This window comes from Puma concolor, chromosome B1 (genome assembly GCF_028749965.1).
Source record: "Puma concolor isolate L17-30 chromosome B1, mPumCon1.1.hap2, whole genome shotgun sequence".
NCBI classification, from domain to species: Eukaryota; Metazoa; Chordata; class Mammalia; order Carnivora; family Felidae; genus Puma; species Puma concolor.
Window position 1 is genome coordinate 60,709,581 of NC_141670.1, and position 16,334 is coordinate 60,725,914.

The 16,334-nt window shown below is 36.0% G+C and overlaps 1 protein-coding gene across 6 annotated transcripts in view; it reads left to right on the forward strand.

The window, feature by feature from the left end:
- LOC112858881 (putative ATP-dependent RNA helicase DDX60) overlaps nt 1-16,334 on the forward strand; it is a 114,185-nt gene that overhangs the window by 77,627 nt on the left and 20,224 nt on the right. For all 6 annotated transcript variants that reach the window (XR_015250137.1, XM_086703904.1, XM_086703905.1 and 3 more), the window contains 4 exons: nt 4,100-4,300; nt 9,551-9,655; nt 9,949-10,090; nt 11,740-11,861. Coding sequence is in view for 5 of the 6 variants with exons in the window: in XM_086703904.1 (XP_086560030.1) it covers nt 4,100-4,300; nt 9,551-9,655; nt 9,949-10,090; nt 11,740-11,861 (570 nt within the window). In the remaining variant the exon portion in view is untranslated. The remainder of the gene's footprint in view (nt 1-4,099; nt 4,301-9,550; nt 9,656-9,948; nt 10,091-11,739; nt 11,862-16,334) is intronic.

Below are 16,334 nucleotides of genomic sequence, written 5' to 3' on the forward strand. Positions count from 1 at the left end.
TATTTCCCACCACTTTACCAACCTCTACCCCCGTTCTCCTGATTTCTTCTCCTGCTCCTGTGTCTGCATGAGCTCTCCTCTCCCACATCATCTTTGGGAATCACAGAGTTAGGGTTCTGGAGCAAGGGTCTTATAATATTTCAGAAATTGAACTTGGGAATCCAATTACCAGGGTGTGAATTCAGGACCTTTCACTTTCTGGTGTTTAACTATAGACAAGTTTCTTCTACTCCCCATGTCCTTATTTCTACATTGTAAAATGGAGTTAATGATCATATTGTCTTAACGACTACAGCTTTATAAGATAGCTTAAAATCCAGATTTGTGATGCTTTCAGTTTTGGTTTTCTTTTTCAGGATTGCTTTGGCTATTCAGGGTCATTTGTGGTTCCATACAAATTTTAGGATTGTTCTAGCTCTGTGAAAAATGCTGGCAATATTTTGATGGGGATTGGATTAAATGTGTAGACTGCATAAAATGTATAGACATTTTAACAATGTTTTTCCAGTCCATAAGCATGGAATGCTTTTCCATTTCTTTATATCCTCTTCAATGTCTTTCATAAGTGTTGTATAGTTCTCAGAGTATAGATCTTTTACCTCTTTGGTTGGGTTTATTCCTAGGTATCTCATTGTTTTTGGTGTAATTGCAAATGGGATAAATTCCTTGATTTATTTTTCTGTTGCTTTGTTATTGGTGTATAGAAATGAAAAAAATAATTCTGTATGTTGGTTTTATATCCTGTGACTTTGCTGAATTCATGTATTAGTTATAGCAGTTTTTTGGTGGAGACTTTCAGCTTTCTACATAGAGTATCATGTCATCTGCAAATAGTGAAAGTTTGACTTCTTCCCTGCCAATTTGGATGCCTTTTATTTCTTTTTGTTGTCTGATTGCTGAGGCTAAGACTTCCAGTACTATGCTAAATTGTAATGGTGAGAGTGGACATCCTTGTCTTGTTCCTGACTATAGGAGAAAGGCTCTCAGTTTTTCCCCATTGAGGATATTACGCATGGGTCTTTCATTTATGTCCTTTATGATGCTGATATATGTTACATCTATACCTACTTTGTTAAGTGTATTTATCAAGAATGGATGCTGTAAAAAAAGGAAAAAAAGAATGGATGCAGTATTTTGTCAAATGTTTTTTCTACATCTATTAAAAGGATCATATGGTTCTTATCCTTTCTTTTATTAATGTGGTGTATCATATTGATTGATTTGCAAATATTGAACCACCCCTGCAGCCCAGAAATAAATCCCACTTGACCGTGGTGAATAATTCTTTTTGTGTCCTGTTGGATTTGATTTGATAGCATCTTGCTGAGAATTTCTGCATCCATTTTCACCAGGGATATTGGCTTATAATTCTCCTTTTCAGTGGGGTTTTTGTCTGGTTTTTGGAATCGAGTTAATACTGGCCTCATAGAATGAGTGTGGAAGTTTTCCTTCCATTTCAATTTTTTGGAACAGTTTGAGAAAAATAGGTATTAACTCTGCTTTAAATGTCTGCTGGTAGAATTCCCCAGGGAAGCCATCTGGCCCTAGACTTTTGTTTGGATTTTTTGATTGCTATTTCAATTTCTTTGCTGTTATGGGTCTGTTCTATTTCTTTCTGTTTCAGATTTTGTAGTTTGTATGTTTCTAGGAATTTACCCATTTCTTCTAGATTGCCCAGTTTGTTGGCATATAATTTTTTCATAGTATTCTCTTATCATTGTTTGTATTTCTGTGGTGTTGATTGTGATCTCTCACCTTTCATTTATGATTTTATTTATTTGGGTCCTTTCTCTCTTCTTTCTGATAAGTCTAGCTAGGGGCTTGTCAGTTTTACTAATTCTTTTGAAGAATTAGCTCTTAGTTTCATTGGTCTGTTCTACTGGGTGTTCTTTTTGTTTGTTTCCATATCATTTATTTTTGCTCTAGTCTTTATTATTTCCATTCTTCTGCTAACTTTACGCTTTATTGCTTTATTTGCTGTTCCTTTTCTAGCTCCATTAGATGTAAGTTTAGGTTGTGTGTTTGAGACCTTCTTACTTCTTGTGGTAGACCCATATTGCAGTATACTTCCCTCACAGGAATGCCTTTGCTGTATCCCAAAGTTTTTAGACTGTCATGGTTTTATTTTCATTTGCTTCCATGTACTTTATAATTTCCTCTTTAATTTTCTGGTTAACCCATTCATTGTTTAGTTGGATGTTCTTTAATCTCCATGTATTTGTGGTCTTCCCAAATTTTTTCTTGTGGTTGACTTCCAGTTTCAAAGTGTTGTGGTCTGAAAATATGCATGGTATGATCTCAGTTTTTTTGTACTTGTTGAGGCTGATTTGTGACCTAGTATGTGATCTATTCTGGAGAATGTTCCATGTGCACTCGAAAAGAATTTGTATTCTGTTTTAGGATGGAATGTTCTGAATATATCTGTTAAATCCATCTGGTTCAGTGAATCATCCAAAGCCATTGTTTCCTTGTTGATCTTCTGCCTAGGTAATCTGTCTATTGCTATAAGTGGGGTGTTAAAGTTCCCTACTGTTATCATATTATTGTCAATGTGTTTCTTTATGTTTGTGATTAATTGATTGGTATATTTGGGTACTTTCATGTTGGGAGTACAAAATTTACAATTGTTAGATCTTCTTGGTGTATAGACCCCTTAATTATGATATAATGCCCTTCTTCATCTCTTGTTACAGTCTGTTTTAAAATTTAGTTTGTCTGATATAAGTATGGCTACTCTAGCTTTATTTTGGCATCCATTAGCCTGATATATGGTTCTCCATACCCTCACTTTCAATCTTCCAATGTCTTTAGTCTAAAATGAGTCTCCTGTAGGCAGCATATAGATGGGTCTTCTTTATTTTCATCCATTCTTATACTATACATCTTTTTATTGGATCATTATTGGTCTTCTTGGGGAAGGGCCTGCTGCTCTAATTCTTAGGCGGATTTGCCTAAATGGAGATGTGCCTGGAGGGTGTGGGGGTGGGGCTTGGTGTAACACCTCCATTCTCTACCCAGTGGCACAGTTTAGCTCACTGAAGTCAATCAATGCTGGTGGGCTATTTGTGAAAATGGCTTTGCCCCATTCTCTAGTCTCTGGAGTGGGAAGTTCACACCCTCTCAGACACAGAAATAATCATTCCTCCTGTGTCTCCAGCTTCTGTCAGATCCCTACCTTCACCCTGTCTGTGTCTGAGCTGTCCACCTGTCAGGTGGTATAGCTCTCCTCTGTTTTGTCTCAGCTGTGGCTGTGTTTCAAAATCATACACTTCAGAGACTTCTGGGGCTCAACCTATGCTTACACTGTAGGAGAGGGTCTCACTGTGCTATGGCCAGGCCTGGCTTACCCCATAAAACAGTTGCATAACCACACAGCAGCAGCAGCTTGAAGTTTATGGTAAATCACAACACACAGCTGATGCCAGGGTTTGCTGTCCTCAGCCAGAGTCTTTGTTCCTATACAGGCCATGGGGCAGCTCAGTGGTGCCCACCAGATCTTTTGCCCATGGAGAGGCTGTATCACCTCTACCAAATGCACTCCGTATAAGGAAATCACTTCTCCCTTCTCCCTGGGCTCCCCCCTGCTTCCTCGCTGGAGCACCAGCAGGTGCCGACCTCCAGAACTTCAGACTCTCTACTCTGCTGTTTATAAAAAAAAATGGTGGTATTGAAACCCTCTCCTTTTTCCCTGTCAGTGGTTTTGGGGAACAATTTTCTTGTGCACTCCTGTGTGTATGTTTTCACTCCTTTTTTCCCCCACTCTTTCTCTGTGGCTACTCTTCAGGGGTAGTGATTTTCTTTTGTGAACCTGATACTCTCTGCTCCCTGTCTCCTTCTCTTTTTCTCGTCTGTGAAAAGGGCTCCCTCCTCTGGGACACGGCGGCTTTTCTCTCCCCCAATTCACTTCTCCACGTTGCGTACCTGCCATGTTCTCTCCCTCAAATTATGGAGATTGATCTCTTAATCCTCAGATTGATTTCCTAGGTGTTCAGATGATTTGATGTTGATCTAGCTGTGTTTAAGAGATGAGACAAGGTCAGGGTCCTCCTCCTACTCTGCCATCTTTCAGGGAGGTTTTACTTTGTAATTTTGTTTCCAGATGTCTGGACGTGCTGGAAGACGAGGTCAAGACCTGATGGGAGATGTATATTTCTTTGATATTCCATTGCCCAAAATAGGAAAACTCATTAAATCCAATGTTCCTGAACTGAGAGGACAGTTTCCTCTCAGCATAACCCTGGTCCTGCGACTCATGCTGCTGGCTTCCAAGGGAGATGACCCAGAAGATGCTAAGGCAAAGGTACCGTGCTTGACATTTTCTGAGCTATTGTCTTCATTACTAGCTGCGCTGTGATTGGGTTTGCTCTTGATTAGAAGTCTGTAGCAGTAACTCTTCTGTTTCATCAGGTTTTTTTATGTTTTGCAATGTCTTAAATAGTATAAGGTTGGGAGTGGAATGGGAGAATAATAATTAGTTTTATTTGTCTCCTCTATCAATTATAGAATTCATGGCTGGATGGACATATGGAATTAAAGATTACCTTTTTCATGTGTGATCAGCATAATCCTACAGGACTAAGCGTGCAGGCTATAGATTTTAAAAGATGTGGGTTAGATTCTGGTTTTCAAAAGGAACAGGATTCGTTGTTATCTCATAATAAAAGTTTATATTTTTTTTGTAAAAAAAGTAGTAACCCAAAGTCATCAAAGAATATTTAGATAATGCAAAAGGTTGAAAGAAGGAAAAGGTTTTATCATCCAAAGACAGTGAGTGATATTATCATTTTGGTATTTTGGCATAGGTATGCATTTGGTTTCAAATACTGATATATTTAATTGGACTTCAGAATATGGTTGTAAACTTTTCCTGAAGTTTATTTGCTCAGGTAAATATTTTAAGTCCAGTCCCACAATGAGAGGTTTAAAATTCATAATTAAACCAATTTGATTTTCATCCTTATGAAGATGCATTGTTAAAGACACCCATTCTTCCCTGTTTTTGTATATGCCCAGTGAAATCAGTGTTTGTCAATGTGTTTGTCAATGTGAGGGTTCTTTTAGGACTTCTGTGATGAGTTGGCTCTTGTGTTGTTGATGGTCTTACAAAGCAAGCACATATCATTTTAGACCAAAACTTTCCCCATTTCTGCATTCTTAATTGTTACTTCTGTGTAGGAAAGAAAAACACATTTTTAGTAAGCTTTTAAAAATATTTTTTAGAAAGTTTATTGAATTGGTTTATTTTCTTTGCCTTGGCATATTTGAGAAGATCTATCTAATCTTTATACATAAAAGGCTCAAATGTGGACATAAAATTCTTAGAATATTCTCTTTACTCATCACATCAAACTAAGATAGCTTCTTTTCTTCCGGCATTTACTGTTACAGAGGAGTAGATTTTTTTAGTCTCCCCTAGTGGAGCCATGCTAATTCCTGTTTTCTTGTAGTTAGTTTGATTTTTTTCTGTCTATGTAATTATATGAATATTAAAAAAAATCCTTATGTGTCAAATTCTTTTCCTCACGATTTTCTGTTCTGTGAATCAGTTTTTAAATTGATGTTTTTGTTATTAAATGTTAAGAGCTTTGAAACTTTATGTTCAGATTTAAAAAACAATTTTAATGTTTATCTATTTATTTTGAGAAAGAAGGATAGAGAGCGAACAGGGGATGGGCAGAGAGAGAGAGGGAGACAGAATCCCCAGCAGGCTCTGCATTGTCAGCATGGAGCCTAATGAGGGGCACAAACTCACGAACCCCAAAATCATGACCTGAGCTGAAAACAAGAGTCGGACGCTTAATTGACTGAGCAACCCAGGCTCCCCTTCATGTTCAGATTTTTTAAATTGTGGTAAAATACAAATAACATAAAATGTATCATCTTAACCATTTTTAAGTGTGCAATTCAGTATTGCTAAATGTATTTGCATTGTGCAATGCTCAAGTAGTTTTGGAATGCAAAAGAGGTTTCTTAAATTAGATCTTTGATATTTGCTTCTGTTTTAATTTGTTCAACTTTTTCAGGAAAAGGTTTAATTGTTAAATCAAAAATCCTTTTTTGGTTCTCTAATGCTATGTTTTTCTTCATTATGATAAATAATGTGAAATTTATATTTCACATTGATAATGCTGCTCTCCAGAGTTTCAGTTCTGCTCTTTAGTAATACACATGTGGATATTAAGTCTGCTATGGAATTTTAGTTCTCCTGAAATTCTTCACTATTTCTTATGTGAACTCTTTCACATCTTAATAAAATATTATTTTTTTAAATGTCAGTTTATAATTGTCCACTTACCTTATGCTGTTGTGCCTTGTCTTGTAGAGGTCTTGTCTTAGGACATCCGAGGATGCCAAATAATTTTTCAAAAACTTTTGTTGCTGCATGAAGAAAACAATTTTTATAGGTCGACCTTTTTTTTCTTTATGGTACCTTTTTGTTGTTGTTTGGTTTTGTTTAAGAGTAAGAACCAGTGTTTTCCTGATGGTTCTACAGAACCTGGTCCCTGATTTTCTTGTTGACCTCACCCTTCTCTTCCCCCCCCACATGAGCCCACTACTGCTCCATAGATACTTCAGGCACATTTCAGTCTGAGGACCATGACTTTGTGTGCATAGTCTCCCTGCTTTACCTTATTCAAGTTTTTGTTCTAACATTACTGTCAGTGAAGACTACTGTTACCACGCCTTCTAAATTGTAAATGTTATCTCCTGTCTGCTCCACTGTGATCCTTATTCATTTATATATAGCATATATCTCTTTTTATATAGCATCAAATCTCTCTCTCTCTCTCTCTCTCTCGTTTTTATTTGTTTTCTCTATATTTCTCATTGAAATTTTCTCATTTACCCTGTGGCTAAAGACGTTTGTCCTAATTTCTGTGCAGACATTTATTTATTTATTTATTTATTTATTTATTTATTTAATTTTTTTAATGCTTATTTATTTTTGAGAGACAGAACATAAAGGCTTATTTATTTTTGAGAGCAGAGGAGGGGTAGAGACAGAGGGAGACACAGAATCCAAAGCAGACTCCAGGCTCTGAGCTGTCAGCACAGAGCCCGATGTAGGGCTTGAACCCACGAGCTGTGACATCATGACCTGAGCCAAAGTCAGAGCTTAACTGCCTGAGCCACCCAGGCACCCCGGCTTGTGCACACATTTAATAAGTATTGTTTAGCATGACAATAATTTTAGAAAGATGATCAATTTTCTTATAAAGAGTTGATCTATTGTGGGTTTTGGTCACTTTTGAATGCAGGTATGTTTGTTTCAATCTTATGGAAAGAGCCTAAATGTCCATCAACTGATGAATGGATAAAGGAAATTGTGGTTTATATGTACAATGGAATACTACTTGGCAATGAGAAGGAATGAAATAGAGCTTTTTGTAGCAACATGGTTGGAACATGGTTGGAGAGTGTTATGCTAAGTGAAATAAGCCATACAGAGAAAGACAGATACCATATGTTTTCACTGTTATGTGGATCCTGAGAAACTTAACAGAAGACCATGGGGGAGGGGAAGGGAAAAAAAAGTTAGGGAGGGAGGCAAACCATAAGAGACTCTTAAAAACTGAGAATAAACTGAGGGTTGATGGGGGGGTGGGAGGGAGGGGAAATTGGGTGATGGGCATTGAGGAGGGCACCTGTTGGTATGAGCACTGGGTGTTGTATGGAAACCAATTTGACAATAAATTTCAGGAAAAGAAAAAAGAAATAAATCTTATGGATTGCCAAGGAATAAAATACATGATTTTACTCTGGCTTCTCTCTCACCACCTAATTGCTGTTCAAATACCTATTTATTATTTATTTATTTATTTATTTAGCGTGTTGGCAGGGGAGGGGCAGAAGAAGAGGGAGAAGAGAATCTTAAGCAGGCTCCATGCCCAGCACAGAGCCCAATGTGGGGCTCGATCTCACCACTGTGAGATCATGACCTGAACCGAAATCAAGAGTTGGCTGCTTAACCGACTCAGCCACCCACGCACCCCCAAATACCCTTTTAAATCTGAAGCTAAATGAATGGCTTTTGGCCCAAATGTCAGTATTTAGTAGATTTTTAACTTATGTATCTTTTCTGGACTGAAAGCTTATTGATCTATTCCTGCCAGTCTCGCTGCCACATTGATCACGTGGATGTCATTCACCACTACAAACTACATTATGCATTGCTGTCAGAGTCCTTACTGTCCTAGTCAGACTTTAGTTATGTGTCTACATCTCTAAGATTACAGTGAACCACCATGAATTGCTCACCCTCTTAGTCGTCTGCTGTTTTCTTGCTGTTGCCATCTAATTCTAAATGTAGAGTGACAGAGAGAAGAGGTAGCAGGAAGGGCATTTTTGGCACCCTGAGAAAGAATCGTCCTAGAGTAAAGGTGAAGTCCACTATACCTCCCTTCCTTTCTCCCTTCTTTCTCTGCTCTCTACGTTCCTCCCCCCACTTCTTTTCACAGAATCCACTGGCCTTAAAATGATTGCAGATTCTTCCTAGGTTCTATAAGCTTAATGGTGGCCAGGCTTAAATTTTGGTGATGTTGGGAAGTTTTCCTTTTGTTGGAACCTCATAGACATTTTAGTGGGCGCATAAAAGATATCTGAACTGCTACCTCAATGCTATTTTATATTGGAAACCAAGCAATCTTTTTACTACTTCGGTTCTAATCAAGATAGTTCCATTATTTTTGCAACAGTACTGCAGGACGTGCCACAGCATATCTTGTTTTCTCACAGAACAAATCAAGAGCTGTAAACTCTTAAACTGGATTCACATTTATTGTCAGATTATTTGGCAATACGTTTCATTTCTGATGATTCTGTTTGATACGTTCTGGTTGTTAAAAGAAGGATGTACCATGCCAGAAGATGGCAAAGCAAACAATATGAAATGTGACTGAGTCTTGGGTAATACCTATCCTGTTGTTTTGTATTCTTTTGTGTGATGGTCAGTCAGGTGCAGCCACAAGAGGAGTCAGAGGTGGAGCTCAGGAAAATAAAGTACTGTAAAAGTGTTAATGACAGGAACCACGGCACTCTATGCAGGACTCTGTTCAAAAGACAGCAGGCTGGTCAGGAGGCAGAGGATAAGAGCAGTGGGAAGGTTTGGGTGCCTGCTTTTATTAGAGTTTCTATAGGAAAAGCAAGGCAGGGCAGGATAAGCAGTTTAGCATTGGTTGGTTTGAATAATTCTAGTGAGCTTTGTGTGGGCGGTACAGGTGGCCTCTTGTGGCCTGGTACCTGGCCCTGGGATGATTTAGGATACAAGAAATTTTGACTCTGTGGATGTGAGTCACTGAAGGAAGTAGTTAGGGGTATATGCTTGGGATTGGTTGGTTTGCCTACGATAGGCATGCTTTTAGGCAAATTGTTATTATGTTTAGAAATTAGCCAGCACTGGGAGGAGCAGTCTCTCATCAGCCAGAGACGTTTTTTTAAGATGTCAAAACATCCTAATATACAGGGAAAAAAAATTGAATTACAGTATACCCATATTATTATTTACAAATGAATTTCATAGAACTAACATGGTGTAAATTATTCTTTCAAGGTGCTGTCAGTGCTAAAGCATTCATTGTTGTCCTTCAAACAACCCAGAGTCACGGAGATGTTAAAACTTTACTTCTTGTTTTCTTTGCAGTTTCTTATGAAACAGGTATGGCTGTCCTTTGTTTTTGTTTTTTTGTTTTTGTTTTTGTTTGTTTTATTTTTTTGAAAAGGAATGGAACTATCTTTACTTTTTATCATGCCAAATTATAGTCTTTAGAAGGTCCTATCCATTGATTGATATTTCTTACACTTGATATAATTACCAAAACTTGGCGAGGTAATGATTAGCAATCTCTCTTACATTGGCATTAAGTACTATTTTAAACTGACAATCAGTTCGTTATTAATTCATGTCTGTGGTGAGTTGGCTCAAACTAATAAATTATTTTTGTTCTTTAGGGCTATTTAGATCAAGAAGGTAAACTGATGGGGTTTGCTGGACTTGTATCACATTTGCATTATCATGAGCCTTCTAATCTTGTGTTTGTCAGTTTTCTTGTAAAAGGCCTTTTCCGTAATCTTTGTCAGCCAACTAAGAAAGGTAAGCTTGATGTTTTGGGTATATAATCTAAAAATAGTAACAGAGACTATATGAAGCCAACACTTGAGTATTTTTTTCTACAAATATTTAGATAATTTAGAGATGCCAAACTAGATAAAATGAAGTTTTATATACCTACTAATTGTATGGAAGACAGCCATATTTTGTGACACCTATTTTAAAATGTCAATTTCTTATGAACTTTAGTGATTTCTGGACTCCAGGATTCAGAACTTATTAAATAATGTATGGTTTTTTAATAAATATTTTTTCTAATTAAATGTTACACATGCTCATCATAGAAAAAGGATATAGGAAAGCATTATGTTAAATAGGAAATTCACCATCAGTGTTTGTGTATATTTTCTTCCAATCGTATTTTCTTAGACTGTAACTATATATTTATATTTAAATAACTGATATTACTTTAATTTAATTTAATTTAATTTAATTTAATTTAATTACTCTAATTGCATAATCTAGAATCTTGCTTTCCCCAAAATATATTTTTGCCAATATCATGTAAATTTTTTGTGAATTCCATTTTAATGTCCAGCTAATACTCCACTTAACACATTTTTTATTAAAACCTTTTTGATTTTAATAATTAAACCATGGACCTTTAAACAGTGTCCCTAAAAGAAATATTTTCCTTTTTGTGCTTACATTTGTTATAGTTCCTAATGCCTGGCAAATGCAGTGCCTTTCAGAGCGTTTCTTTATCTTCTATCATGAATTGATAACAACAGTTTACTTTGTGCAGGTTTAGTTACTATGCTCTGACCATGCATTGTTCTGTGAAACAAGGATACTCAGGAAATTCTCCTCAAAAAGCTCTGCAACAGGAGAAATAATTTCCTGCAAGCGGAAATACAGTTGTGTTTATTGCTATGTGTGTGTCGGTGGGGTGGGGTATGAGGGTGTATGCTATTATAAACATGGAGATAGAAAATTTGATAACCTTATGAGGCACATAATATGGCTATCACTCTTTTGTAAATGAGGAAACTCAGACACAGAGAAGTTAAATAAATTGCCATGGTCACACAAATTACTAAGTGTCAGAGCCAAGATTGAAATAGGAAGAGTCTGACTCTGGAGCCCAAGTTATTAAATGTAGCACCTTTTTAATCACTACTGTATAGTGCTCATGTGTTGTGAAGAATAGAACGTAAGTCAAGTTGATGGTATCTTAGTATGAGTGGCGAGAAGGTAAGACAGGGAGGTAAAGCTCGGAGGTGATTTGTGGGCTGTACTTTGGAAAGCCTTAAATGCTAGACTAAGGAGATTGGATTTTGTTTATGAGGCATTAGATACAATCGGAGATTTTTGAATAGGTGAGAGACATGATCATAAAATGCTTCAGGAAAACTGATCATAGCCCGAATTTGGGGAGTAGAATCCAGGTAAGGAGATGAGGCAATTTGTGGTTGGAATGGCTAGGGTATGAATTAGAGTGGGAGTAGCAAGAGTGAAAAAGAAGGCACAGATGTAAACTGTCAGCAGACGGAGGCATTCCTTGGTTGCTATATTTGTCACAAATTTTCAGTTTTCATGAAATGAAATGCAATAGAACATACAATTTAAATGTTAAAAATGGGATTGATACCGGTTTTTACATTTGTAACAAGACACTTTGTTTTATATAGGCTCAAAACATTTTTCTCAAGATGTTATGGAAAAGCTAGTGTTAGTATTGGCAAATCTATTTGGAAGAAGACTGCTTCCAGCGAAGTTCCAAGATACCACTCTCAAGTTTTATCAATCAAAGGTAAAATGTATGCTTCTGATAACATTAAATAATTAGTATAATTAAATAGAGCCTATCATAAGTGATTCAGCAGCAGTAGGATTTTTATCAACATAGGTTTCATTTGTTTTGTGGAATAATAATTTTTCTTTCTGTAATGACTGTTACATTTAACCTCAAATTCATAAGCTTATCCCTTGTAAACCTATCAAAAGATCACTTGCCTTAAGAAAAATAAGATCAAGAATTTTGTTCATGTTTTCCATTTGCTTGTATGATTGTATCAAATTACAGCATTCAGCAGCTAAAGAAACCATGTAGATAATTATACATTGAAGGAACTTTAATGAACTTAAAGAAAAGTCCCTATCATTGAATCTGTAGTTCTCATAGGGTCTTTTTATGTTGAGATAGGGCTATGGTAGGAAGTATATGTTGTGAACTCTAATGTCCTCATTGAAAAAAATATTAGAATAGTCATTGAAGAAATCATTCCTTGACTCATACAGAATAGAAACAAAAAACTGTTTGCCGATTTTATTTGCAAAATATTCTTTGATCATGATTTGCTATTTTTAAATCAACATCAAATACTATTACCAATTTACTCCATAAGAATCTGAGAAAGTGGGATAGTCCGGTTGTACTACATAATCTTAGTAAAAGGTGACAAAGAACAAAAAGAGATGAGTTAATCTATATTGTCTAATTCCACAAATACAAATCTTAGGCCTCACACAATGTTGTCTTGATCAGTGAACACATCTTTAGTTATTGATCTATCATCTTCACATTTTTTCATCACATGTATATGCTTGAAGTATTGCTCGCTTTGTTTAAATGATTTATATTAAACTTGGGAAAGTCAATATCTAAATTCTCACAAAGACATCATAAAAATACACAATGAAAGAAGGTTTTGCATGAAGACCTCCGCTCTCTCTCACTGTCACTCTCTCTCGCTTTTCTTAAAGTTTATTGGAAATTTGTGCACTTCCAGGTAGGGTATAGTAAATGGTCATCATTTGTATTGCAACAGAGAGCTGTGGAAACAATGATTGGCTAAAATTATACAACGGCAATAACTTATTCAAGGTGTGATAGGAATCTCTAACCATGGTTTTTCTCCCAAAGAATTTGTTGATTCTGTACATGGTTTGAAAATGTTCTTAGCATATACAGATCCTCTTCTGTGAGATTAAAAAAAATTATGAAAGCTTTTAGTGATCACATGGGTATAAAGTGACAAAAACTTGAGAGACATAGTATTTCTGTGAGTGTACTGAGGATGTTTATACTGAGTCCCAGATCTGCATGAAATGTTGGGTTACTACACAAAATTTTTTTGCAGTCTTATGGAATTTATTAAAGAAAACCCACAAAAAGGAAGGTTCTGCATTTATTCATAGGCTTGTATCCCCCTCAAAACATTTTGAAAGCTTTTAGAGCTGAAGGATATAAAGGGTTAGGAAGTTCTGTAGGAAAGAGGTAAATCTTTGGCAGTCTTAGTACTGAGAAAACTAGGCCCACCAGTCTCATACTCAAAGTTCCAAGAGGGTCATGACTCAGGAACAGAGATAAAATGGATATAGACTGAAACTTAATAAAACTGGAAAACAATATTAGCAATACCAACAATACCACTTTAATCTCTACTTGGATCAAAGTGATCACATCTTCACTCATTTAACCAAATACAAAAAGGGGAGAACTCACTCTGGTGGAAGATGACATCAGCCTACCAGGTCCTTTTATAAACAATTTCTGGTGAAAAAAAAGCTACAAAACTAAAAAAGTGAATAAGCAAGAACATATGACCAGATGGCAGGAAGAAAAGTAGGCAATAGTAGTACACACAGAGATGATTCAGATACTGGAGTTAAGAGACAAAGAATATAAGTATGGTTAATATGTTAAAGAAAATAGGAGAAGTGATAGACAAAATTCAGAAAGATGGAGATTTTCACCATATAATTAGAATTTTATCTGATAATTTTTTAATATTTGTTTATTTATTTAGAGAGTGCATGAGCTGGGGAGGGGCAGAGAGAGAGGAAGAGAGAGAATCCCAAGCAGGCTTCATGCTCTGTGTAGAGTCTGATGCCGAACTCGATCTCACAACTGTGAGATAAGGACCCGAGCTGAAGTCAAGAGCTGGATGCTTAACCAACTGAGCCACCCAGGCACCCTTTCTCAGATAATTCAATGGAGACTTAAGAATTGAAAAATATATCTGATCAGAATATATATATATCAGAAGAAAGAATCAATGAGCTGACAGCTCAATAGAAAGTATCCAAATGGTAACAAAGAGAAAAAATTAAAATAAAGGCAGATAGCATAAGAGAATTATGGATCACATTCAAAATGTTTAATGTTATGTAATGGGAGTCCCCTAAGAAGAGAAGGGAGACAAATGGCAGAAGAGTACTCAAAACTAATAACTTGGAGTTTTCCAAAGCTGATAAAAGATAGCACTCCATAGTTTCTTTTTTTAAAAAAATTTTTTTTTCAACGTTTTTTATTTATTTTTGGGACAGAGAGAGACAGAGCATGAACGGGGGAGGGGCAGAGAGAGAGGGAGACACAGAATCGGAAACAGGCTCCAGGCTCCGAGCCATCAGCCCAGAGCCTGACGCGGGGCTCGAACTCACGGACCGCGAGATCGTGACCTGGCTGAAGTCGGACGCTTAACCGACTGCGCCACCCAGGCGCCCCAGCACTCCATAGTTTCAAAAGCTTATAAGTCAAATTCAAGAAGGTTAAATATAAAGAAATATTAAACAAAAACTACTCAAAGTCAAAAAAAGAGAGAAAATCATAAACTGGCTAGAGCTGAAATAGACATTTCCTTGAAAAAAAGCAATAATAAGATTGAAGGCCGACTTTTTAACCAAAATAATGGAAGCTAGCAGAAGATGGGCAAAAATTTCATCCTACTCTATTTTCATACAGAAATATGTATATATATTTTGTATATATTTTAAATATAATTTAAAATAGGGTAAATATATTGTGATTGAATTAATAACATATCAGGAAGATATGCATATATCTACCTTATTTTTTTAGCTTTATTGTTATTGAAGTATAATTGATATACAAAGAATTGCACATGATTAATGTATACATCTTAATGTGTTTGGACATATGCATATACCCATGATATCATCACTATAACCAAAGTACTAAATATATTCATCACATCCCCAAACTTCCTAGTGTGTGGGGTGTTTGTTTGTTTGTTTTTTTGGTAGGAACACTTAACATGATGTTTATCCTCTTGTATTTTAAAGTGCACAGTATTGTATTGTTAACTATAGGTAGTTTGTTGTACAGCAGATCTCTAGAATTTACTTACCTTGTATAACAGAAATGTCATATCCAATGAAAAACAATTCCCCATTTCTTTAGGCCCTTGCAATCACCGTTCTGTTCTCTGCTTCTGTGAGTTTGAGTATTTAAGATATAAATGGAATATAAAAATTTATAAGATATAATTTCCAAATACGTGAAATCATGAAGTATTTGTCCTACAACTGGGTTATTTTACTTGGCATAATATCCTCTAGGTTCATCCATGTTATTGCAAATAGAAAATTTTCCTTCTTTTTTTTTTTTAATGTTTTTTATTTATTTTGAGAGAGAGAGCAGGGGAGGGGCAGAGAGAGGGAGCCCAAGTAGGCTTTGTACTCTCAGCACAGAGCATGACTTGGGGCTCAATTTCACAAACCATAAGATCATGACCTGAGTCGAAATCAAGAGTTGAATGTTTAACTGACTGAGCCGCCCAGGTGCCCCAGATATCCTCCCTTTTTAAGATGGAATAATATTCTGTAGGTATATTCCATATTATCTTATTCACTCATCGGTTGATGGACGTTGGGTTGTTTCCATATCTTGCCTATTGTGAATAATGATGCAGTGAACATGGGGGTACATACATCTCTTCAAGATCTTTATGTCAATTATTTTGGATATATACTTCAAAATGGGATTACTGGATCATATGGTTCTATTTTTAATTTTTGAAGAAACCTTCAAATTTTTTCCATAGTGGCTGTACCACTTTACATTTCCACCAAGAGTGTATAGGAATTCTAATTTTTCTATATTCCCTTCAACACTTATCTTTTGATTTTTTGATAATACCCATCATTAAAAGTTGAGTGACTTAATATATATGGTGGCCATTTGCATGTTTTCTTTGGGGAAGTGTCTATTCATGTCCTTTACCCCCCCTTTTTTTTTTGCTCTTAAGTTATAGAATATTCTTATATATTTTGGATATTATCCCCTTGTCGGATAGATGGCTTAGAAATATTTTCTCTCATTCTGGAAATTCCTTTTTGCTTTATTATTATTATTATTATTATTATTATTATTGCTGTACAGAAGCTTTTTAGTTTGATATAATCCTACTTGTTTATTCTCATTTTTGTTGCCTATGCTTTTTGTGTCATAAAAAACAAAAAAAACAAACAAAAAATTCCA